The sequence below is a fragment of the Bidens hawaiensis genome, unplaced genomic scaffold (assembly GCF_021521415.1).
Source record: "Bidens hawaiensis isolate Kalapana, Puna unplaced genomic scaffold, B.hawaiensis_p1.1 tig00028457_1, whole genome shotgun sequence".
Taxonomy (NCBI): Eukaryota; Viridiplantae; Streptophyta; class Magnoliopsida; order Asterales; family Asteraceae; genus Bidens; species Bidens hawaiensis.
In genome coordinates, this window is record NW_027494639.1 from 238078 (window position 1) to 259149 (window position 21072).

The 21072-nt window shown below is 36.5% G+C and overlaps 2 protein-coding genes and 1 pseudogene across 3 annotated transcripts in view; all 3 read right to left on the reverse strand.

Annotated features, from left to right (window-relative positions):
• The window catches only part of LOC143577031 (TMV resistance protein N-like), a 46725-nt gene extending 40622 nt beyond the window's left edge, over positions 1 to 6103 (reverse strand). The window contains exon 1 of the mRNA XM_077060980.1: positions 5598 to 6103. Within this exon, the coding sequence (XP_076917095.1) occupies positions 5598 to 6076 (479 nt within the window). The 5' untranslated portion in view covers positions 6077 to 6103. The remainder of the gene's footprint in view (positions 1 to 5597) is intronic.
• Positions 6104 to 11345: 5242 nt separating this feature from the next.
• On the reverse strand, positions 11346 to 12632 carry LOC143577037 (TMV resistance protein N-like). Its single transcript, XM_077060985.1, has 3 exons — positions 11953 to 12632; positions 11583 to 11860; positions 11346 to 11509 (listed from the first exon to the last, which is right to left on the reverse strand). Exons 1-2 carry the CDS (start codon positions 12630 to 12632, stop codon positions 11836 to 11838), a joined length of 705 nt encoding a protein of 234 aa, XP_076917100.1. The 3' UTR covers positions 11346 to 11509; positions 11583 to 11835.
• An 89-nt stretch (positions 12633 to 12721) lies between these two features.
• Positions 12722 to 14022, reverse strand: LOC143577038 (disease resistance protein RPV1 pseudogene; annotated as a pseudogene). Its single transcript, XR_013143046.1, has 2 exons — positions 13533 to 14022; positions 12722 to 12995 (listed from the first exon to the last, which is right to left on the reverse strand). The product of XR_013143046.1 is annotated as a disease resistance protein RPV1 pseudogene (transcript).
• Between the last annotated feature and the right edge of the window lie 7050 nt (positions 14023 to 21072).

Below are 21072 nucleotides of genomic sequence, written 5' to 3' on the forward strand. Positions count from 1 at the left end.
CCTTTCATCTTTATGTTTATGGGTTCACAGAGATCGAGGCGGCGGTTCTTATGAACCGCCTGCTAGATCTGAGTATAGATCTTCATGATTTGGGTTGCTATCATGTTCAGATTCTGTTTTTAGACTTTAGATCTTGTTTATCATCATTATTAATTAGTTTTTAGGATTGATTTGAAAAGTTTGTAGATTTAGGTCTTTGTTCAAACATTCAAGTGTTCAATTGACCATGAAGATATAAGGGGTTTGCCTTCAAACTTTCCAGAACCCTAATTCAGATCTGGGCGACACCAAATAAAAGGAAAAGGAATCAAACATTCAAGTGTTTGCTTGAAAGGAGGTTTCGCTTCGCATGAACATGCGAAGCGAAACACCATCTGTTTCGCTTCTCATGGTCATGCGAAGCGAAATGAGCCCTCAAGCGAAAAACCAACACTTGGAAATTTTTTGGAATTAAAAGTCTGATAAAGCTACTAAACTGCTTGGACATAAATGGACTGTTTGGACTCCTGGACAATTTTTTTTTTTTTTGGACTTGATCTTTGTACTTTGTGGATAAATTGACTTGTTAATAGATAACTTTGTTAACTTATTAAAACTAAAATTATACTTAAACTTTATTAATTGAAGTAAATTAGTTAACTTATGTAGATGTAAATACTTAATGCTTATGTACATAACCTTTATGTTTATGTTTTAACTTAATGATGATTCTCATGATCTCTTGGTTTAAATTTCAGGGACATAACAATTTTTGTGCTCTCGGGCTGCCTAAGACAAAGGCTGACAAAGTATTCACTTCAATGGTCAAAGGGCTCAAGCAATCACCACTTGCCTATGCTATCACCGCCAATCCAGCCGTTTACTATAAATGGATCTTGGACTTCTAAGCATTTGCCAAGATTGCTGTTGATTCTCTATCCTTCACAAAAATTATGGAAAGAAAGGAGTTGATAATTACAGAAGCATAAATTAGACGGGTGTTAAAGATTGCTGACCAGCCAGATTATACATATCAAAAGGGAAACAAGAAGAAGCTGGTTGGTTTTGTTGAACAGATGGGATACGAAGGAGCCTCGAAAAGAGTCATCTTCCGGAGGTTTTTATTCCACATAGTCACCCATATTCTGACTGATATTCGTGGAGGATTCGACAGTATGAGTACAGACTGGGTTCGTATTATGTCTGCATTGACTAATAGAGAGAAGTTCAACTCCTCTCGAAGGATATTCTTGTGCATGCTGGAAACATAAAGAGTGGTGCTACATGGCTCATGTACCCGAGATTCGTACAGCTGCTTCTAGACAATTTAATTCCAAATGTTCCACAATCGATGACCAAAAAGGCCAAGGACAAGAAGTCACTTCCTGAGCCGTAACATGTGAATGAGATTAAAACTTCGGTTTTCAGTGTGTTGCTTAGCACCAAAGGGAGGGGGCATCAATATCAAGGACCAAGGCCGGGTCCTAAGTTTGGTTTATTTGAGGAGACAGAGCCTGCCGGGGAAGAGGCGTCTACTGAGGGTGAAGATGATGATGAACCCGTAGTTGAAGGTGAACAAGATTCCAGTGATGAGCCGGCCGAGGATCGAACAAAGGCCAAGCATGACTTGAAGAGGAAAGTGGCTGAAAAGGGCAAAGTGATAGAACTTGAGGAGGAAGAAGAAGACCAGCCGCCCCTGAAGCGCTTGAGGAAACTTGGGGACTCCTAGAAGTCAACCAAGTTTCTTGTCAAGTCTCCCTCACAAGACAAACCACCCGACCAACCAAAAATCACCAAAGAAGCCCTGGCCCAAGCCCTCAAAACACTAGACGTAACCAAGATACAAATCCCTACCTATAAGCCACCAAAAACCAGAAAGAAAACCAAAGCCAAGAAAACCAAGACCCTACTCCATGACTCACCAGAATCCTCACCTGAACCCTCACCAACAGACCAACCAATTTCAATATTCCTACCCCAAATACCTTCCTTACCACACTCACCACCACAACAACAAACCCAACCCGAACCTTCTCAAGTCTCAACACCACCTACCCAAACAACCACATCCATATCACCTCATCAGTTTTCAGCTTACCAATACAAACAACAAGCTTACGGAGCAAAACCGTCATTACCTCCCCAACCCAAACCTTCACACCACCTACAACACAACCAACACCACTCACCACTACAACTTCACCAATCATTACCCAAGCCATCACCCTACCTTTGCCAACAACCTCACCACCCATCATGTCCACCACCCCACCATCCACCATTATCTCACCAAAACCCATTTCCCGAGGGATGTCTTCGACACCTCCAGATCCTATCCTCGATAGGATCGTCGCACTGGAGGAATCCGAGGGCGGAAAGAGAAATTGTGCTCCTTAAGTTCATTAAGGAAATGAAACAAAAGGCGTTTGAGGATGAAGAAGAAAAGGCGGCTCTGAGGGAAAGGATAAGGGTGTTGGAGGAGTAGAAGGAGGCAAGTGACGCTCTTGCTGAAAATCAAAGATTGTTGACAAACACCTTCCACACCCGAATCCAGAATCTACAAGCGTTAATGAACCGTGAGGCCTCTGAAAACGCTAATCTGAGAGCAGATCACACAAGACTTGGAGATAGGCTGACTACACTTGAAAGAGACTTGCCAAGTGCTAGTGCTCTCAGATCTAGTGTAAACAAGAAGATATAAGATACAACGAGAAGGTGGGATGTTGAAAAGGAAGCTACAAACTCAAGAGTTGCAAATTTGGAAAATTAGCTTGCTTCCTCCGCCTTTCTCGATACGTTCAGAGCAGAAGTGGAGGCCATACAAGGAAAGATAAAAGAGCAAGATCGTCTGAATGAGCTACAGCTCAAGACAAATGAAGACATGGTAAGCAAGTACCAGGCGGCCTCAGACCTCATCTCATGGGCATTCAAGAAGATGAATTTCATGGTCTGGAGGATAGGCTTGACGCGGTGTTTGGAACTTGGAGAAGGTCTGGTGAGACTTCTCAATTCGGTGGTTCATAGCCTGCCGCAGGTCCTTCTGTGACCATGCGAGGAGTTCAAGTTGTAGTATCTAAAGGAGAGGTTAGTACAACAGGGCGGCCAGTCTAGCGGTGTTGGTGGTGGATATGATGGTGATGATGATGGTGATGAAGAAGATGATGATGAGGAAGAAGATGACGACGATGATGAAGTTCATGATAGTTTTGATGAAGATGACGATAATTATGATGAAGGTGGAGCAGGTGGAGACGGAGGGGCCGGGGCAGCAGGAGGTGGAGGTGGAGATAACACTCAATCACCTCCACTAGCTCAACATGACGTTCAAGACCCTGCTGCTCACGACTCTGCTGGCAAAGTCTGGGAACACGACACACAGATTACTGACATGTATAAAGATTTATTTCCTGATGACTTTGTAGGTGCTATGGATGACTTTATCGAAGCAGGAAAGAACTTGGAGCAACTTATTGATCAGAATACGGAGGCGAGGGTTGAAGACAATTACATCAATTACTCACCAAATCCAGACACTCCTCCTGCTCAAGTTCAGGCTACGGAGACACCTGCTGCTGATCCCGTCTCCACTCTAACAGATGATCTGACACAGGAACTACTAAAGAGAAAGAGAAAGAATCATATAGTGTCAAGTCTTGCATGCGCCAACGATCTCATCTATCCTTACCACGATGATTCGCTGACTGTATATGCAAAGTATAATAAGGAGAACGCGTGTTGGGCGATTAGGCGATATAGTGGTGATCTAATTTATCTCAACCATCATGAGCTGAAGTCACTACCAGAGCTTGACCTCAATTATCTTCGAAAAGCTCTAGGTCATGGTGCGGTTGGGAGCACTCTGGATAGTTGGATCCCATATTATCTTCATCGACAGTCGAAGGTCGATTACAAGGAGTTTGAGCCAAATAAGAGTCGGAAGTACAAGAACCCAAGAGACCCAGTCACTGGAGAGCCACGAACCATGTGGAGATACAGGGCACCAAAGAATTGTCATATCATCTACCATGGAGAGCCCTTTGTTCCCAACATCCTCCGAGACTTCACAGGCTGGGAATTTGACAACACAACAGGGGAGGCCATCATACGCTGCAAAGATCTGCCTGAGATTCACGTATTTGACGAGCATGAGCTAATAGGGTTGCATATAGAAGATATCAAGAAGCTCTACAACTCACCCCTGGGAACCGTCGAGGACATTGGTCATCAGAACACAGACCAGATGGTGGAAGCCTTCAACAAATTTGTTAGAAGAGTTGTTGAACTTCCACTACCCGAGGACGGCTGGCTAGATTATGACACCGACGGGTTCCAATACTAAAGACTAGAGGGAGATTGTTAGGCCCCTTTTGTATGTTTTAGTCTTTTGTATTGGTTCGGTTATGTATTTGGGGCCGATTGGTCATTTTGTATGTATTGGGCCACGGTCCATTGTAAAGAAGCCCATTGGGCCTTAGTGAATATAATTCATGCTTCTCATGCATGCCACCCTATAAATAGGGAGCATGCCATGAGAGAAATAACCTTTTGCAAAAAAATCTAATTACACACTTTCTCTCCTTCTCTCGGCCCTCTCTTTCTCTCTTATTACACTCAACCGAACATAATCTCTAGATCCGAGACCTCTTGGTTGCTTAGTGTGATTTCCGCTAGCACTAAGTTAGGTTGATCCAAAGACGTTGTTAGATCCACCCGAATAGGGACCTACACATACTCAAGAACAAAAGAAAATAAATTGGTTCAAACAATAAATTCATGACGAAAATAATATATTCAAACCAAATAAATAATAATGATGTTTTGATGAGTATGTGTTGAAACCTACTCGAACCAACGGCCTTCCTCTTCTTGTTTCTTTCTTTTTGCGTGCTGTCCCCTTTGTCTGATTTTCTCACCTGATGCGTAGGGGTCTCCTCCTCATATTATCACTAAAACCTTTTTTATATTAATAATTATTGCCGACATTCCAATTACTGAAACAAAACCCTTTCTTTTTTTTTCTTTGTATTCAGCCTACATCATGTGTGCAAAGCTCGTTGATCCAGTCCATGTTCAAAAGCACTAAACAAGCCCAATATAATAAACTCTATAGCCTACTACATTATTTCTTGGTTCCTGCCTACATCAAATAAATTGTTGGAAGGGTTACATAATATTATTATATTTTAAATGTAAAGCAAAGAATTCAATCACTAAAATCACTTAAACGTTATGTGTTAAAATAGTAGAATTCTATTTATAATAAAATTATAATAACATATCAGATATATTAATTTTTCATGAACTTAGTTTAGTATTGATAAATACTCTTTTTAGCTCGTTGACTCATGAAATCTTTAAAAACTCGCATATGAACCAAATATTAATAATATTCAATAAAAACTTGGCTCACAAGCACTTAAAAGTGTAGAGAATATTTATGTAATAATATGTATATTTTAGACCATATCACTCATTTTCATTCAACCCGTTATGACCCAGCCCGACCTGGCCGTCCGTTTGCGTTGCTATTATCCATACAATTTGGAATGCAAGTCTTTTACATTATAATTTGCCAATAGAACATGAGATGCCATAGTGTAGATATAATGAAGAATTACCCATTAGCAGTGTTCCTCACGTCCAAACCAAACAAATTGGCTGCTTCTTTAAGAGCCTTTCTCCATTTTCCAACCTCTGATTCATTCTTATGTGTGGCAAGGGCTTCCCCAACTGATCCAGCTTGTTTACGCACATCAGAAGGATCCACATCATAGAACACGGGAAAAGCAGTATGCCCATTGGTCTTAATGCACTCCATGATCTTCAGAAGCTCGTTTAAGCACCATGATGAAGATGCGTAGCGTTTGGAAAACACAATAATATAGAATCTGGAATCTTCAATGGCTTGTAAGAGCTCTTCACTGATCTCTTTTCCTCTCTCAAGTCTCTCGTCATCCTTGAAGGTGTAAATACTTTGTCGATCAAGAGCAGCATAAAGATGATCAACAAAGGTCTTGCGTGTGTCTTCACCACTAAAGCTCAGAAACACATTATATTTGTAGCTTTTGTTGTGATCACATGAACTTGAAGAAGCCATCGATCGAAGGTATGCCAATACTTGACAAATCTATGAAGTGCAAACCTGACCTATGAAGTGTAACCGGTTGTCAGGTGATTAGTTGGTTAGCATGTGCTTCACTGAGTAATTATATAGATCCCCTCTTGAAAGGGGGGAAACAAACAGAGACAAATTTAAAATCTGTGAGCATTAAGTTTGAAAAAGACAAGCGAATATCTTCCAGAAATGTTTAAACAGGTGTAATTTTGAAATCTGTAAATTATAATGTTATAATTAGGCTGAAATCAAAGAAAATCACAGCAGTTGACTTTCCATAATATGTATAAAAAGGATGCGATTCTGATCTCATTACTCTGGAGATTTTAGAGAGGATATGGACACGATGGGCACACTTTGAAAACACAGAAATGCGGTTTAATTTTAAGGTTTACATGTGTTGGTATTCCAGTATTAGAACCGGAAATAATAAAATAGAAACAATAAATGATAACGGTGAACCGGGCTTGTGTTTGACACAATTCCCTTAAACAGATTCGCGGTCTGTTCCCAGGGTACTCCGGTTCAAAGCAGTAGCGGACTGCCGGACTTGATCACTTGTCTGAAACGAAACCGTAATAATGCTGCAGCGGAGAGGACGAGAGAGTTGTGTGTTTTCTCGGGTTGTATGAAATGAAGCATTTCATCTAGTTTTATAACAATAAAACTCATAACTTATTGTTGACCATTAGTGCATAATAATAACTAGTAATTATCATAATAATGGTCATTAGTACAATGAAACTGAAAGATAATAATCATTACTGATTAATGATCATTAATATCATTGACTATTCAGTTAAGAGAAACTGAAATTTAATAATCATTACTGAATAATGAACATTAATGTCATTGACTTTCAGTTACGAAATGCACCAGCGAGCAGTCTCAAAAAACAAGTGCAAAAAAAAAACTACCTCACGCGAGCCCAGGTTTTCGGAGTTGCATTCGTGTCCGCGGGATGTGCGGGCACGCACGAGCTCGAAGAATTTAAGTCCAGAAACCCAATTTTGCATCAACAGTTGACCTTTGGTCAAACTAATGAATTCTTGATTTAATTGCTCATGGTATAAGAAGTTTAGGAGATGTGTATAAGCTTGTTTCAATGATTATAACTACCTAACAATCATTAAGAAACTAAATAGGGAAATGACTATAATACCCCTGTATATATAAAACCTGTCTAACAGTTCTCATGTACTAACAGTCACACTGCGTCCTTCATGTATTTGAGTAACTAAACAGCAATACAATCTAAAGATCGGATCGACATCATCCACTAGCAGTTGATAAGTTATCAGTTAAGCAAAATCAGAGCAGAATACACCAGAAGCACAGGTAATTAACACGTTACACATTTGATTCTGATTAAAAAAGATATATAAATATATATTAAGCATGTGCCCTGCACCAGTTAAAATAAGAATATTTTGAACTTTACTTCCTGTTGACTTTACTTTAGTCAAATACTAGTTGTTTTACTAATTTACCCCTAAGCCATTGCTTAGTTGCAATTCTCCAATTTCATTGAGGAAAAAGTTATTTGGTGGAGTTCCAAACTTCTATTGACTTGATTTTGTATTATAGGATGGTTTATGGTAAGTTCAGAAGCTTTTTGATGGTTTTTGACAAAAAGGATATTTTGGTTATTATGGAACAGATGGTCAAAACTGGCAATTCTATTAGGTTTGACTTTTTTGGTGTCAACTTTGACTTCTGGAGGAACTATGAAAGTCAACAGAATGTGTATATAAAGATTTGGAAATCTATTGGTCATAAAAGCTGAACAAAAAATTGCTATGACCATAAAGGGTAATCTCGTCTTTCTGAAAAAAGTTTAAGTCGAGAATTCTTTGTCCAAATCTGAAATTTCAGTTAAATCTGAATTTCTATTGGCCAGAGTTGACTTTCGGAGAATGTGGACTTCTTTGGTTAATAAGTCAAAACTTGGTTGAACAAGAGCTGGAACTGTTTCCTGATGGCGAATAGTATAGTTAACAGAGTTATGCTTGAGAAATGGGGTGTCATGGGTTTATCTAAATGGTAAAACGAGAAACAGGAATTAGATAAGCCCGGAATAGGGCCCAATTGATCAGTTAGAGTGGGTTGAATGAAACACGAAGGAAATATAGTGAGACCTAGTTAGAGATCGGTTGAATAAAAACAATTGAGCCTGGTTTAGTCAAGTGTTGAAGTGCAAACAGTTCTGGGCTAGTTATGTTACACTGGCTATTAATTAAAAAAAACAAAATATTAGAGCCCAGAGGAGCATTGCTAATTGCCGATGCCTTTGTACTCGTTTATGTGTGCCGAGAATAAGCAGTATTGCGATCGCCGGCCCTGGAACATACATTGGAATTACAATTCTAAGTGGGCCTTTTTTTGATTATTTTGCATTTTAGAGTTGCGATTTTGATTTGTCATAAAACGTATGTCTTTAGGTTTGGTTTATTCGAACATCTTGCTCAGTTTCTTTGTCCCAAGAAAGCTTTATCATTATTTAACAGGTGTTTGTATTTCAGGCGCATTTCGTCTTAAAAGAACACGTGAGGAAGTTAATTGGAGAAACCGAGGTCAAACTCTTTCACTATTATTGATACTGAATTTGTAAGTAACACTAAGGGTATGTTTGGCAAAACTAGCTGGTGGCTGGAAGCTGGTGACTGGTGTCTGGAAGCTGGTAGCTAGATGCTATAGTTTTTAGATGTATTTAAGTGTTTGGCAGAGTAGCTGGATCTTTTAATAAATGTATAAAATGACCAAAATGGGCATAATTAAAAAACAATAATATTAAATATACTTATTTTGGAAGGTTATTTAAGTAATTAAAATACTAAAAGCTTGTAGCCCTTTTCAAACGCTACTAGTTGGAGCATTAAGCTTTTTCTCATGACCTAAAAGCTTCAAGCTCCTTCCAACCAAACAAGGCTTTTAATAAAGTATGAGCTTTTTCTTAAAAGCTTGAAACCCCTAAAAGCTCCTTGCCAAACATACCCTAAATGACTAAATTATAATGAAAACAGGATTTCAGGCGGTTTCCTACTCTGCAAACCGCTCTCCCTGCCGCTGCGGGTGAAGCATTGGAAAAGTTTCGTGAAGAGAGTAAAAAGACAGTTGTTAGACTAGTAAAAATGGAGTCTTCATATCTGACCGTCAATTTTTTTCCAGAAGCTTACAAAATGGGGCCCACTCCTTAACCTGGAGACTGCAAAAACCCACCTGGTCCAGACCCATACCCATAGTTGACCGATATGCAGAAGCATATTTCAGAAGGATCAGGTCAAACGTGTCATTGTATATTGGTATGGTATCAGATACACTGAGGAGCATGATACCCAAAGCGGTTGTTTATTGTCAAGTTAACGTGGCTAAGCAAAATCTATTAAGTTACTTCTACACGCTGGAAGTCAATCAAACTTGCAATGCTTGACTAATGAAAGTCAACTAATTCTAATGTGTAAAACTTTATAAGAAAACATTATTATGCATTAAGTTGTCTATTCAAATGAAAAAGAAAACATAGCGCTTCGTTCATTTATCCAAAACATATATCAACTTACAAGAAGATTCATTAATACTAATGTTCAACAAAAATTATAGAACAAAAAGGTTTTGAAGTTAGCATATGAGCAAGTTATTCATTTCCGTGGACTGTCCACTGTTTCTTTGCATTGGTGTAGATAATAGATCCTACAGCAGAAAAGAAAAACATAGACGTTTAAAATATATAATCTCAAGATCATTGTCAAGTCATTTAAGTTATTCATCCAGTTGTATTTTTAGTTGAGTTAGAATAAGAGAAATAAATATCTTCCAGAAATGTTTAAACATGCGCTAGCTAGAAATAAGTATAATGTAATGTTTGTAATTAGATTAAAAATTCAAAGAAAATCACAGTAGTTTGACTTTCCATAATAGTCAAACTGTGTTCCCTAGTTTAAATATAACAGAAAGCTATGTATAAAAGGATGGTTTAATATTAAGGGTTCATCAATTGACAGTTGACCTTTGGTCAACCTTTGAATTCTTAAACGTAGACGCAGAAAGGTCAACTTTGAATTCTTAAACGTAGAACCAGGTGATTTGTGATCAGTTCAGCAACATCAGAAGCACAAGTAACATGTTACAAATTCAGATCGATTGCATAAATATTTACAAAAATGCCCCTGATGTCAGCTAAAAATAAGAAAATTAAAATAACTTTGAACAATTAGTACTTGCATCCAAAATATTGGATCCAGAAATGAAAAAAACCGGAAAGACCAACCAAAATAACCAAACCGAATCAGAAACCGAAGGTTAGACCAAACTCTTGATTCGTTTTGGTTTTGCATGTAACTAAAACGGAAAAAATGGAACAGGACCAAACCAAACTAATAAATTTATTTTAAAATTTATATAATTTATAATAGTTTAATATATAGTTAACCAAAATGTTTTAGCCCAAATATACAATAATCAGTTAGTTATTAACTAACAAAAAAACTTAGGCCCAAATTCATTATTTCTAGCTAACCAGAAAAAGTAAAACTGAATCGAACCCAAACCAATAACCGAAAAACCTAAACCGGTCGATTTTCAAAAACTCAAAAACCGACACTTTGGTTTTTTGTCCAGTTTTAGTCCAAAACCGAACCAAACCGACCCAAGCACACCCCTAGAACTATTCAATGTGCTAATTCAATACAAGATGACTGTCAAAGTCAAAATTCTGATGTATAATGTTTTCACTACCTTTATTTGTATTTATCCAATTATTTACATTAAAGTTATCCATAATCATATCAATTTCAATTATTGAAAACAAAATAAGGCTAGAGTACTTGTATCCAATAGGGGTGTGCATGAATCCAAAAAAAATCGTTCCAAAAAAGGAAAAAAATGGAAAGACCAAACCCAAATAACCAAAATGAAGCAAGCTAAGACGGTTTGGTTTTATGTTTTCTTAAAAAACCAAACTCTCAATTCGGTTTCTGTGTTTGCATGTAGTTAAAACCGAAAAAACGGGTCCGAACCGAACCAAACTAATAGATAGTTAACCCAAAAGTTTTGGCCCAGATGTATAATAATCAATTAACTGACAAAAAACTTAAGCGAAAATGCATTATTTTTTGGTTAACGTGAAAAAACTAAAACCGGACCGAACCCAAACCAATAACCGAAAAACTGAAACCAATCAGTTTTGAAAAACTCAAACATTGATACTTTGATTTATTTTAAAATTTAAATAATTTATAATAGTTTAATATATAAGTTTAGGTAGACAAGACTTTTTAGACATCCCCCGTCCACGTTAAGTTTTACCAAATCTTTACAATTATTAAGATTTAACCTCTCGAGTTTGGGAGTCAGCCCAAGGTCAAGGCTCCTCAACTTTGATTCACTCAAGTCAAGGAATTTGAGTTTCTTCATAACCTATCACAAGATGAAAAGAGAACGAAATAAGGTAAACATATATCAGTATAACATTAAAGAATAACCATATTACTTTTCCCTCTTCCCAAAGATGTTCGATGTTGCTGTTAGACATATCAAGTGCAACAAGATTATTTGCTTCAAACGTTTTGGGTAAACACCAGTGGGGGTAGTTGTACCAATACAAATATCGTAACGAATCTGGAAAGTGTAGGCAAGCTTCGTCAATAACAGAACTACCATTGAACTCTCTGTTGTTCACAATAAGGCAAGTTTTTTCATGTTTCCAAGATCTTCCAAAAAAATACCAGGAGTGATTCTTAGATCTATAAATCTTGTTCGTTTACAAACCTGCAATTCAAGAACAATCATAAAAGTTGAGTTATAACGGATGAAATTTTTGCAAGTTTCATCTCTACCTTACAAATAAATTGGACTCTTACCGAATTATCAGCCAAAATATCTTCAATTTCTTTCTGAACCCATAATCGGCTACGCTTGTGGGCTTGTCCAAATGCCCACGACCAACAATACTCTTGCCCATTTCTTCTATATGGTCATGCATGTCTATGATTGGACCATAATATTGGTTTAAAGTTATAATTAGAGATTTTTGCTCAAGAACTCTTAAACCATATTCAGCATGAAGTCCGCAACTTTCAAGCATACGAATTGCATCGTCTTTCTGCCACCCTCGAAGGAAGCACGTCACATTCAGGAATAATTCCTTGTGTTCATCCTCAAGGCTTTCATAACTTAATTCCAATTTTTTAAGAGTTTCCTTCAATGGAATTGTTTTAAGTCTTTCTAGTGTATGACTCCATTGCCTTTCATCTTTACCGCATAGTTTTGAACCCAAAACTTTTACTGTCAATGGAAGACCAGCAGCATAACTTACAACTTCATTTGAATGTTTTTCATACCCTTGAGTTGGAATATCTTTCCCAAACGCAGGCTTACTGAAAAGGCGAATGGCTTCTTCCTCCGTTAAAAGACTGACATTGCGTATCCATTTCACATTATGTTCTTCCAGCACCTCTCCATCTTTAGTAGTAATTATAACTTTACAATCCACATCGTCAAGAACAACAAGAACTTTCTTGCTAGACAACCTATTTTTCATTAAGTTTTTCCCTTCTTGGATACCACTTACGCTAATGTCTTTACTCTTTAATGCATCTCTAAGAATTTGTTCTTGCAACTTCTCCAAACCTAACTGTTTTCCCTCACATTCTCAACAAAGCTTTTACCTTCAAAATCAGTGGATATTTTATCAAAAATAGCTCGGGATAAAGTTGTTTTCCCTGCACCTCCCATGCCCTTAATCCCTACCATGCGAACATCCTCCAAACCGATCTCTAAATACCGATCAAGATCTTGCACCCTTTGTTCCATGCCTATTAAATTTTCATCAACGTTCATATCAATGGAACGTAACTCAAGCGAAACCCAATCAACAATTAACTCAATGACTTTAGCTTCATGCCTATAGAACACAAAAGAGGATTCAATTAGCTTGATCAAGAACCCACATGAATAATTATCACTAAGCATGTCAATTTGACTCTATAAACAATACATGGGTCGATTTGGGCAAACAATACATTCAAGTTCATCTGGCTCTACCCAAAGTATACAAAGTGTTAGAACGGGATGCTCAGAACACATTAGTTAATCTATAATGCGTCCGGGCGAGCAACCACTACCATCACCATCACTCCGTCAACACCCTAACCGCCACCGTCGCATACAACACCACCGTTGCAATCACGACCATGGTCACCGCAGATAATACCCGCTGTTGCCGCCTCTCCACCGTGAATACCTGGTGTTACTAGACATATAAAAAGATGTAGCCTGATCACCTATTTTGGTACTTATATTTATAAAACGACTAATTTCAACCAAACTGATTTTAGTCTGAACCATGATCCCGAGCTCAATTTCATTCAAACCAGTTATGGCCCAATCCAATTCGGCCCCTCGTTCTCCTGGCATTATACACAAACTGAAAAACAAGTACCCATTAGCAGTGTTCCTCACATCCAAACCAGACAAACCGGCTGCTTGTTTTAGAGCCTCTCTCCATTTTCCAACCTCTGATTTATTCTTATGTGTAGCAAGGGCTTCTCCAACTGATCCAGTTTGTTTGCGGACATCAGAGGGTTCCACATCGTAGAACACGGGGAAAGCAGTATGCCCATTGGTCTTAATGCACTCCATGATCTTCAGAAGCTCGTTTAAGCACCATGATGAAGATGCGTAGCGTTTGGAAAAAACAATAATATAGAACCTGGAATCTTCAATGGCGTGTAAGAGCTCATCACTAATCCCTTTCCCTCTCTCGAGTCTCTCATCATCCTTGAATGTGTAAATACCTTGTCGATCAAGTGCAGCATAAAGATGATCAACAAAGGTTTTGCGTGTGTCTTCACCACTAAAGCTCAGAAAGACATTATACTTGTAGCTCTTGTTGTGACCACATGAACTTGAAGAAGCCATTGAATGTATCCTATGCATGAGAGATCAAAAAAGATCAGACCTTTTTGAAGAATTATTCACCAGCAAAGAAAGTAGGATAAATTGAATGTTTTAACTACAGCATGTGTATTAGGATAAAATGCTATTAAAGATGTCAATACAATGTCCGCATAATGAATTTTCACAATCTTTTTACTTTTTGGAATTAATCTGTCTTACTTTCTTAACTACAAATTGAAGGGTTAATCCTAATTGTTCTTGTTAGAAAATAAAGTAAATTATAAATATTTCAAAGGATCGGATTATCATCATTTCCCAAAATAGAAGATGTGTACAACAATATGACAGCAAAGATTATAACGTTAGAGGCTGGAATCAAGGGATATTTTTTTACTTTTATTTGTTTTTTCCTTGTTAAAGGTCAACACCTTTGTTTGTTTAATTACTTGTCTTGTACCTTTATAAAATAACAAAAGAAAAGTAAAATAAAATAACACGTAACGGGATTTGTTTGTTTAACACGCCACGGGATTTGTTTGTTTAATTACTTGTCTTGTTAAAGGTCAACGCCTATGTTTGTTTAATTCCATGTTAAAGGTCAACACCACGAGTTTGTCTTGTACCGAGGATTCTTTTGTGTTTTATTACTTTTGTTTAATGTTTAATTACTTGTCTTGTTAAAGGTCAACACCTTTGTTTGTGGTGCAGGGTACAAGACAAACTCATGGTGTTAATTACTCGGTACAAAATGCCATGCCCCTCAAAGACTTCTGGATCGTGATGCAGGGCACTTGGGGAGAAATCGAGTGAATTGATCCCAATCCCATGACGTGTGCAGCTATTATCAAAACATACAACATAATCAGGTCTGAACAAAAATTATTTCAATTCCTTATCGCTTTAGAACGGAAATATGATCATATAAAGAGGGAAGTTTTGAGATGGGATCCCATACATACCCTCACCAGAACATCTTGGGTGCGGATGTATCATCACAGCAAGGAGTGGCGGCTGGGTTGGCTACCACCAGACCAGGGGAACCGATCGGAACCAGGTTTGTATCATAAGGGCACTACTGCTCAGACCAGGGGTGAAAATCGAATGGGCCATCATCCCGGGAAGATAAATCACAATTAAAATGCAGTCATTGCGGGATGTCGAAAGAAAAAATTCGTTGGAGAGGGAAGCTGCGGGTTTGGTGGTTTTGCAGGTTCCACCGGAGAAGAAGCAGCTGGCACTCCGTGGGGATCTCAAACCCTTGCATTTTAGATTCTGTTTTTTTAGACCCTATTAAAATACCCTTTTGAATCTTACAAGACATGAGCGATTATTGGGTGTCGCACTGACCGTCAGGTATGGAAGAAGTGACTCATAATACTATGATGTTGGCTCATGGGACTAAAAAAAGAGAAGATTGGTTATGACATAGAAGATTGGAACATCCATCTATCGGTTATTTACGTATTTTATTTTCAAAATTATTTCTTTTCAATGAAGATTTACTGTGTAATGAGCTAAGTGTGGGAATCGAGAGGGAGCCTTGCGAGGAGAGCCATGAGGATGTAAGTGACTTGGTTACTACGGAATTACACCTCATATCTGATAAACCAAAACACGCACCGTACTCAATCTCCATTCGGGACGTGTCGAGGTTTGAAAATATGGTTAGAAGAGAAAGGATAACGAGGCTCAGGGATCGAATTGTGCGTAGGAATTTGTCATACCCAACTAACTTCACCGATGCATTATGTAAGGATGACCACCTCTTGGATTACATACGTATCATACAGTTACATACGCTTCAAGTACGATAGTCGGTCGTTTGATATCACCCCTAACATACGCCCCTCGAAACTCCCGTGGATAATTCCTCCATTCGATATGTGTACAGTCGATGCTACCGAGCATCCCTGGAAAATGCCATCTAGCCTCATGCGCGGCGTAAAGACGTGTAATGTCATGTCTTGTTGGTTTTCGTAGAAACACTTTGCCATACAATTTAATAATCGCGTTACAAAAGAATTGCAGACATTCACGTGAAGTTCTCTGAGACATTTGTAAGTATTCATCGAATTGATCGGGTGGGTTACCTGTCGCTAATTGACGAATAGCGGATGTGCATTTTTGAAGCGCCGTAAAACTTCGTTTGCCCCTCGCATCGTAAGATTCTTGAAACCATTCTTCGCTTGCTTCGACGTCCGCTACAATCTTTAAAAATAAAGATTTCGGCAAATGAAACCGATCCCTGAACGTCTCGTCATTGTATTTCGGTTCCTCCACAAAATAGTCGTTCATTAGCACTTCGTGGGCATGTATACGATCACGATCCACCATTTTTTTCTTTGGACGGCTCGGGCCTTCAAGTTCGTTATATAACAACGGGAACCATTCAACAATGTCATCGTCCGAAGAAGAAGAGCTATCGGTGTCTAGAGGAAACGAGTTGCTCGGAAAATCCATATATTTTTGTATTGAATTGAAGTGGTGAAGAAATAGGTTTTTGTAGTAGAAGATTGAGAGTGTTTTGAGTTGGATTTGATTTTGAGTTGGATAGAAATGGTTGTTAATTTATATTGTTTATTTATTTATTTTTTTTTTACACCCAACGGTCGGATTCCTTGGTATTCACCACGTGATGGCCATACGGCCGGACCCCCATCACGCGTGATGGGGGACCGGCGGCGGTGTTCGTGAGGCCATCACGCGTGATGGCACTTGTATAACAGACCACCCCCGTCCCCTCTTATTAGAGCATTCTCATCCTACCCCCTATCTCTAAACCAAAAATTACACTAAAACTCACAACATTTTCTCTCTCCATTTCAATTAAATAATACTTTTTATACCTTTTATCATTACCTTTTCTCTTTCCGTTACTCACAACCACTTTCAAAATATATTAAAAAATTATAGGGGATGAAAAGTAGCTTTTCAAATATACAAAAAAATCACTATTTTTTCTAAAATATAAAAACTCTTCACTCACAAATCACTCTCTAAATTATAAAAACACCCCTCACATAAAATAAGGAGTTTGATGAGAATACTGTTAGATAACATATTAAGAATCTTCTTAAATTCTTCAAAGCTCTTCACTTCCCTCACGGATAGACATGACTGAATTACCTATAAATAAATTTATAGAATATGTAAGTAAATAGATAATTTATAAATACTCATGTATTCGTGTATTCAAAGTTTAAATTCTGTTAGTTTATAATTCGAATGTATAATTCCTAGACTTTATTATTTTATAAAAGTTTAAAATTCAAATTATTAAATATCATACAACTATAATTGTATTTAGTAAAATGTGTAAGTAAAGAAATGTTAAAGTTAAAATATAAAAGACAACAAAAATGAGAAGTGTGAGAATGAATCTAATTCATTGATCTTAAATTTGAATTGTATAGATTAATTTAAGAAAAATAAATTGATGAGAAGAGCATAAAGGTAATAACTCACTTTTGTTGACATTCTCTTTCCACATGCAAGACACATGTTAATTCCCCCATCATTTTAAAACGTCCATAGCTTTTTCATGCAACATTTTTTTTAAATCTCACTATAATAACAAGCGTTTTTTATCTTTAATATGAGTATTATATTGTTATATAGCAAGCGTTTTTTTATCTTTAAAAAAATAATGTTGCATGAAAAAGCTATGGACGTTTTAAATGATGGGAGAATTAACATGTGAGTTGCATGTGGAGAGAGAAAATATGTACTATTATTTTTATACTCTTTTACCTTTGGTCTCCACTTAACACATGTCAATCAAATATGACTTCTCATACTTCTCATTTTTGTTGGCATTTATAGAATAACTCAACCCAATAAAGAAAATGTAATCTAGTGGGCTTAATAAGAAATATTTGGCTAGTGGTGACAAAAGCGTGGGCCTTGATTTCTTGGCCGAAAAAACAAGTGATCATCTTTGGTAACAATTTCGGTGACCTAGGTTCATTACCTCTCTTAAAATCAATTATAACTCGTTATATGATTAGAGACAAAATAATATTTGTAAACTTTACATTAGAAAATTTTAAAACTCAAATTATGATTATACTTAAGACAGAATTACAACTTTTGTCCTTTAAACATATTCAATTTATGAATCGGGTCCTTTAAAAAGTTTACTTTGATTCTCTGTCCTTTAAACGACAATGTATCTCGCTTTTTGTCCTTTGGACTAACGACCATCCAAAAAATCAGTTAACTCTTAGCATGTGCTAGGCACATGAGGGTATAAAGGTAATTTCAACCTTAATATAGTAATAAAGATAAAAATTCATATATAATTTTAAGTAAATGGGAGCCATTTGAATATCAAAAATTAATATATATATATATATATATATTAATTATATCTATAAAAATAATTAAATTCATCAACCCCACCACAACCATGTTTCTTCTTCCCAGGCCAACCACCATCACCACCGTGGGTCTCCACCGCAGAACACCAACTCCTCTGTCTTCCTTTGTCTGGATAAAATACGAGCAAATCGATTGATTGATACCGGAGTATTGACTGTGGAATATGATGAGGATGGGGTACGGTTGGGGAAGTTAATGCGAGGGCGTGATGGTCTTGAACGGAAGTTCTTGGGTGGTTGCCGATGAGATAGAGAGGGTGGAGGGGTGCTTTAGGGTTGAAAGATGTGAAAATAGTTTATGGTGATAATAAAGATTTAGGTTTAAAACGATCGTTGGTACCGGAGAAGATGAAGTTGGTAGCAGGTCCAGTTTAGATTAATTAATTTGAATATTTTGGGTTTATTTGTAATTTATTTTCTCTAAAAACAAAAGGAGTAATTTAGTCATTTCCAATAAGTTAATGGTTAAATTACCTTTTTTACCCTCGCATGCTACAACTTAACTGAGAAAATGGATGGTCGTTAATCCAAAGGACAAAAGGCGAAACACTTTGTCGTCTAAAGGACAAATAGTGAAAGTAAACTTTTTAAAGGACCCAATCCGTAAATTGAATATGCTTAAAGGACAAAAATTGTCAATATTTAACTTGCATAAAATTTGTATTTGGTAGAATTTGTATGGAATCTAGTGGGCTTAAAAGGGAATTTTGGGCTAGGTAGTGACAGAAACTGGACCTTGATTTCTAAGCTAGTAGGGATGAAAATAAGTAGACATCGACTCTGAATAGCTTGAGCCTTAAAGTGAAAGTCTTCTTGTTTCTAGGACAACTTTTGACACAACATTTTCTTCTAATTCTATAACTTAATTTTAATCAATTAACGTTTGTTCCAAAATCAGTTTTAACTCTCTTTAACTTCCTCATACCAGGGCTGTTCAAGAAGCTCGAGGCTTGAAGCTCGGGCTCGTGGCTCGCTTGATAAAAGCTCGACATGTTTCACACACTACATTTTAATCACCATTAAAGGAAAAGTCAATGCTGACATAAATTTTTCAAATTTGATAAATGTTAGAAGCGTTAATAGGCCTGGAGGTAGCATGTCGAAAGTGTTCGTCGTCTTTTCTTAAATTTTAATAGTTTTGGGAAAATAGTCAATTAGCCAAATCCCGAATCTTTTTATTATTTCCAAAAATGTGATTGAAAATAAATTCAAAACCTAAATCACGTTTAAAATTCCAACTTTCATTTGTTTGACATTTTCAATTCAAAACTTTGAACCCGTAACAAATTTGATGATAAATCTACTTGTATTCTCAAACTTTTAAAATTACTCATATTACCCCTTTTTGGCTTGTAACAAATTTTGAGCCAAACGTAGTTAACTTGTACCACACAATCTATTTACCAACTTTTGACATGTAACAATCAAATTTAAGTTTCACAAAGAACCTGAAACAATCATTGATAAAAAGAAGCAAGAAACTTACCAGGATAAACTTTATTATATATGAAAGTGAATGGTATATATTATTACATTTTAACATATATATAGTTTAGTAAATTAACTGAAAAAATAAATGGATAAATTAAAGCATATATTTATAATTTATAAAAAATATTTATTTTTATAAAAATGTATAGCATATATGTAATAAAATAGAGTTAAAAGAAAAGTGAATAATTTAATCATGTTATAGATATAATATAAATGGAGTGTAAAAGAAAAGTGAATAATTATTGATTTATGACATAATTATTAGTTTGTAGGGAAAAAAGTTATAAGGTTTAATCACAAACTGACACGTGTAAATAGTCATTTTACTTTATTAGAATATGTAGAAAGATGTTGAAAAGTGCTTTTGTTTATAGATAACATGGAACAAACAAAAACGAAATATCTAGACTTCCACAAATACTTAAATCGTATATCTTTTTCGTGATGGAGTTTATCAAGAATTATTTACGCGTCAAAATGAGTATATTTTTCTCATGCTTTTACTGGCATGCTATGTCAAGAAAAATGTTTTCGCATATGTTGAAAGTGAAATAATTTCCACATATGCTATATCAAGAAAAAAATACGTTCTCTCATCATGTAGAATCATTTCTTTTTAAGGCGTTTTGAGGATTGTTAACCTGACAACTATTATACTATATATAAATAGAAACCCTTAGCTACAGTAAAAGGGGTTGTGACAGCCACTAACTTTCTTTTTTTTTTATTATTTTTGAAATCTGTTTGAAAATTTATTGATTTGAAACTAGGAGAGATAACAAAATGGAAGCTAGTGGGGGTGGTTTTGTTGTGTTGTTGCAAAGTTTAGGTCGTGAGTTTAAGCCTCTTTGAGGCCCCCCTCCTTTATTTTATTTTGTTTTTGTTTTTGTTTGTCCTTATTTGAAAGTAATAAAAATAACAAAAAAGGAAGTTGCTTTTGTGGTATTTTGTTGTTGCAACTTGCAAGTCCCAAGTTCGAGCCTTTTTTAGGCAAATTTTTTGTTGTTTTCCACATATGCTATATCAAGAAAAAAATACATTCTCTCATCATGTAGATTTTTGTATTTATATATTTCATACTTAATCAAGAAATGAAAATGTAAGATGGTGTTTCGGTTTTTAATTTGTTTTAAATACGTTAGTTTGACGAATTATTTTTTTGGTTTAGTTTTGATACCGTAAAGAACGTTGCCGATACCAACCGAATTC

Bases quoted from the DNA above. Each gene is read 5' to 3' on its own strand.
- LOC143577037 (XM_077060985.1), bottom strand. From the start codon at position 12,632: ATGAAAAATAGGTTGTCTAGCAAGAAAGTTCTTGTTGTTCTTGACGAT. The intron at 11,861-11,952 runs GTAAGAGTCCAA...CTTGAATTGCAG, and splicing joins ATATTTTGGCTGATAATTCG to GTTTGTAAACGAACAAGATT.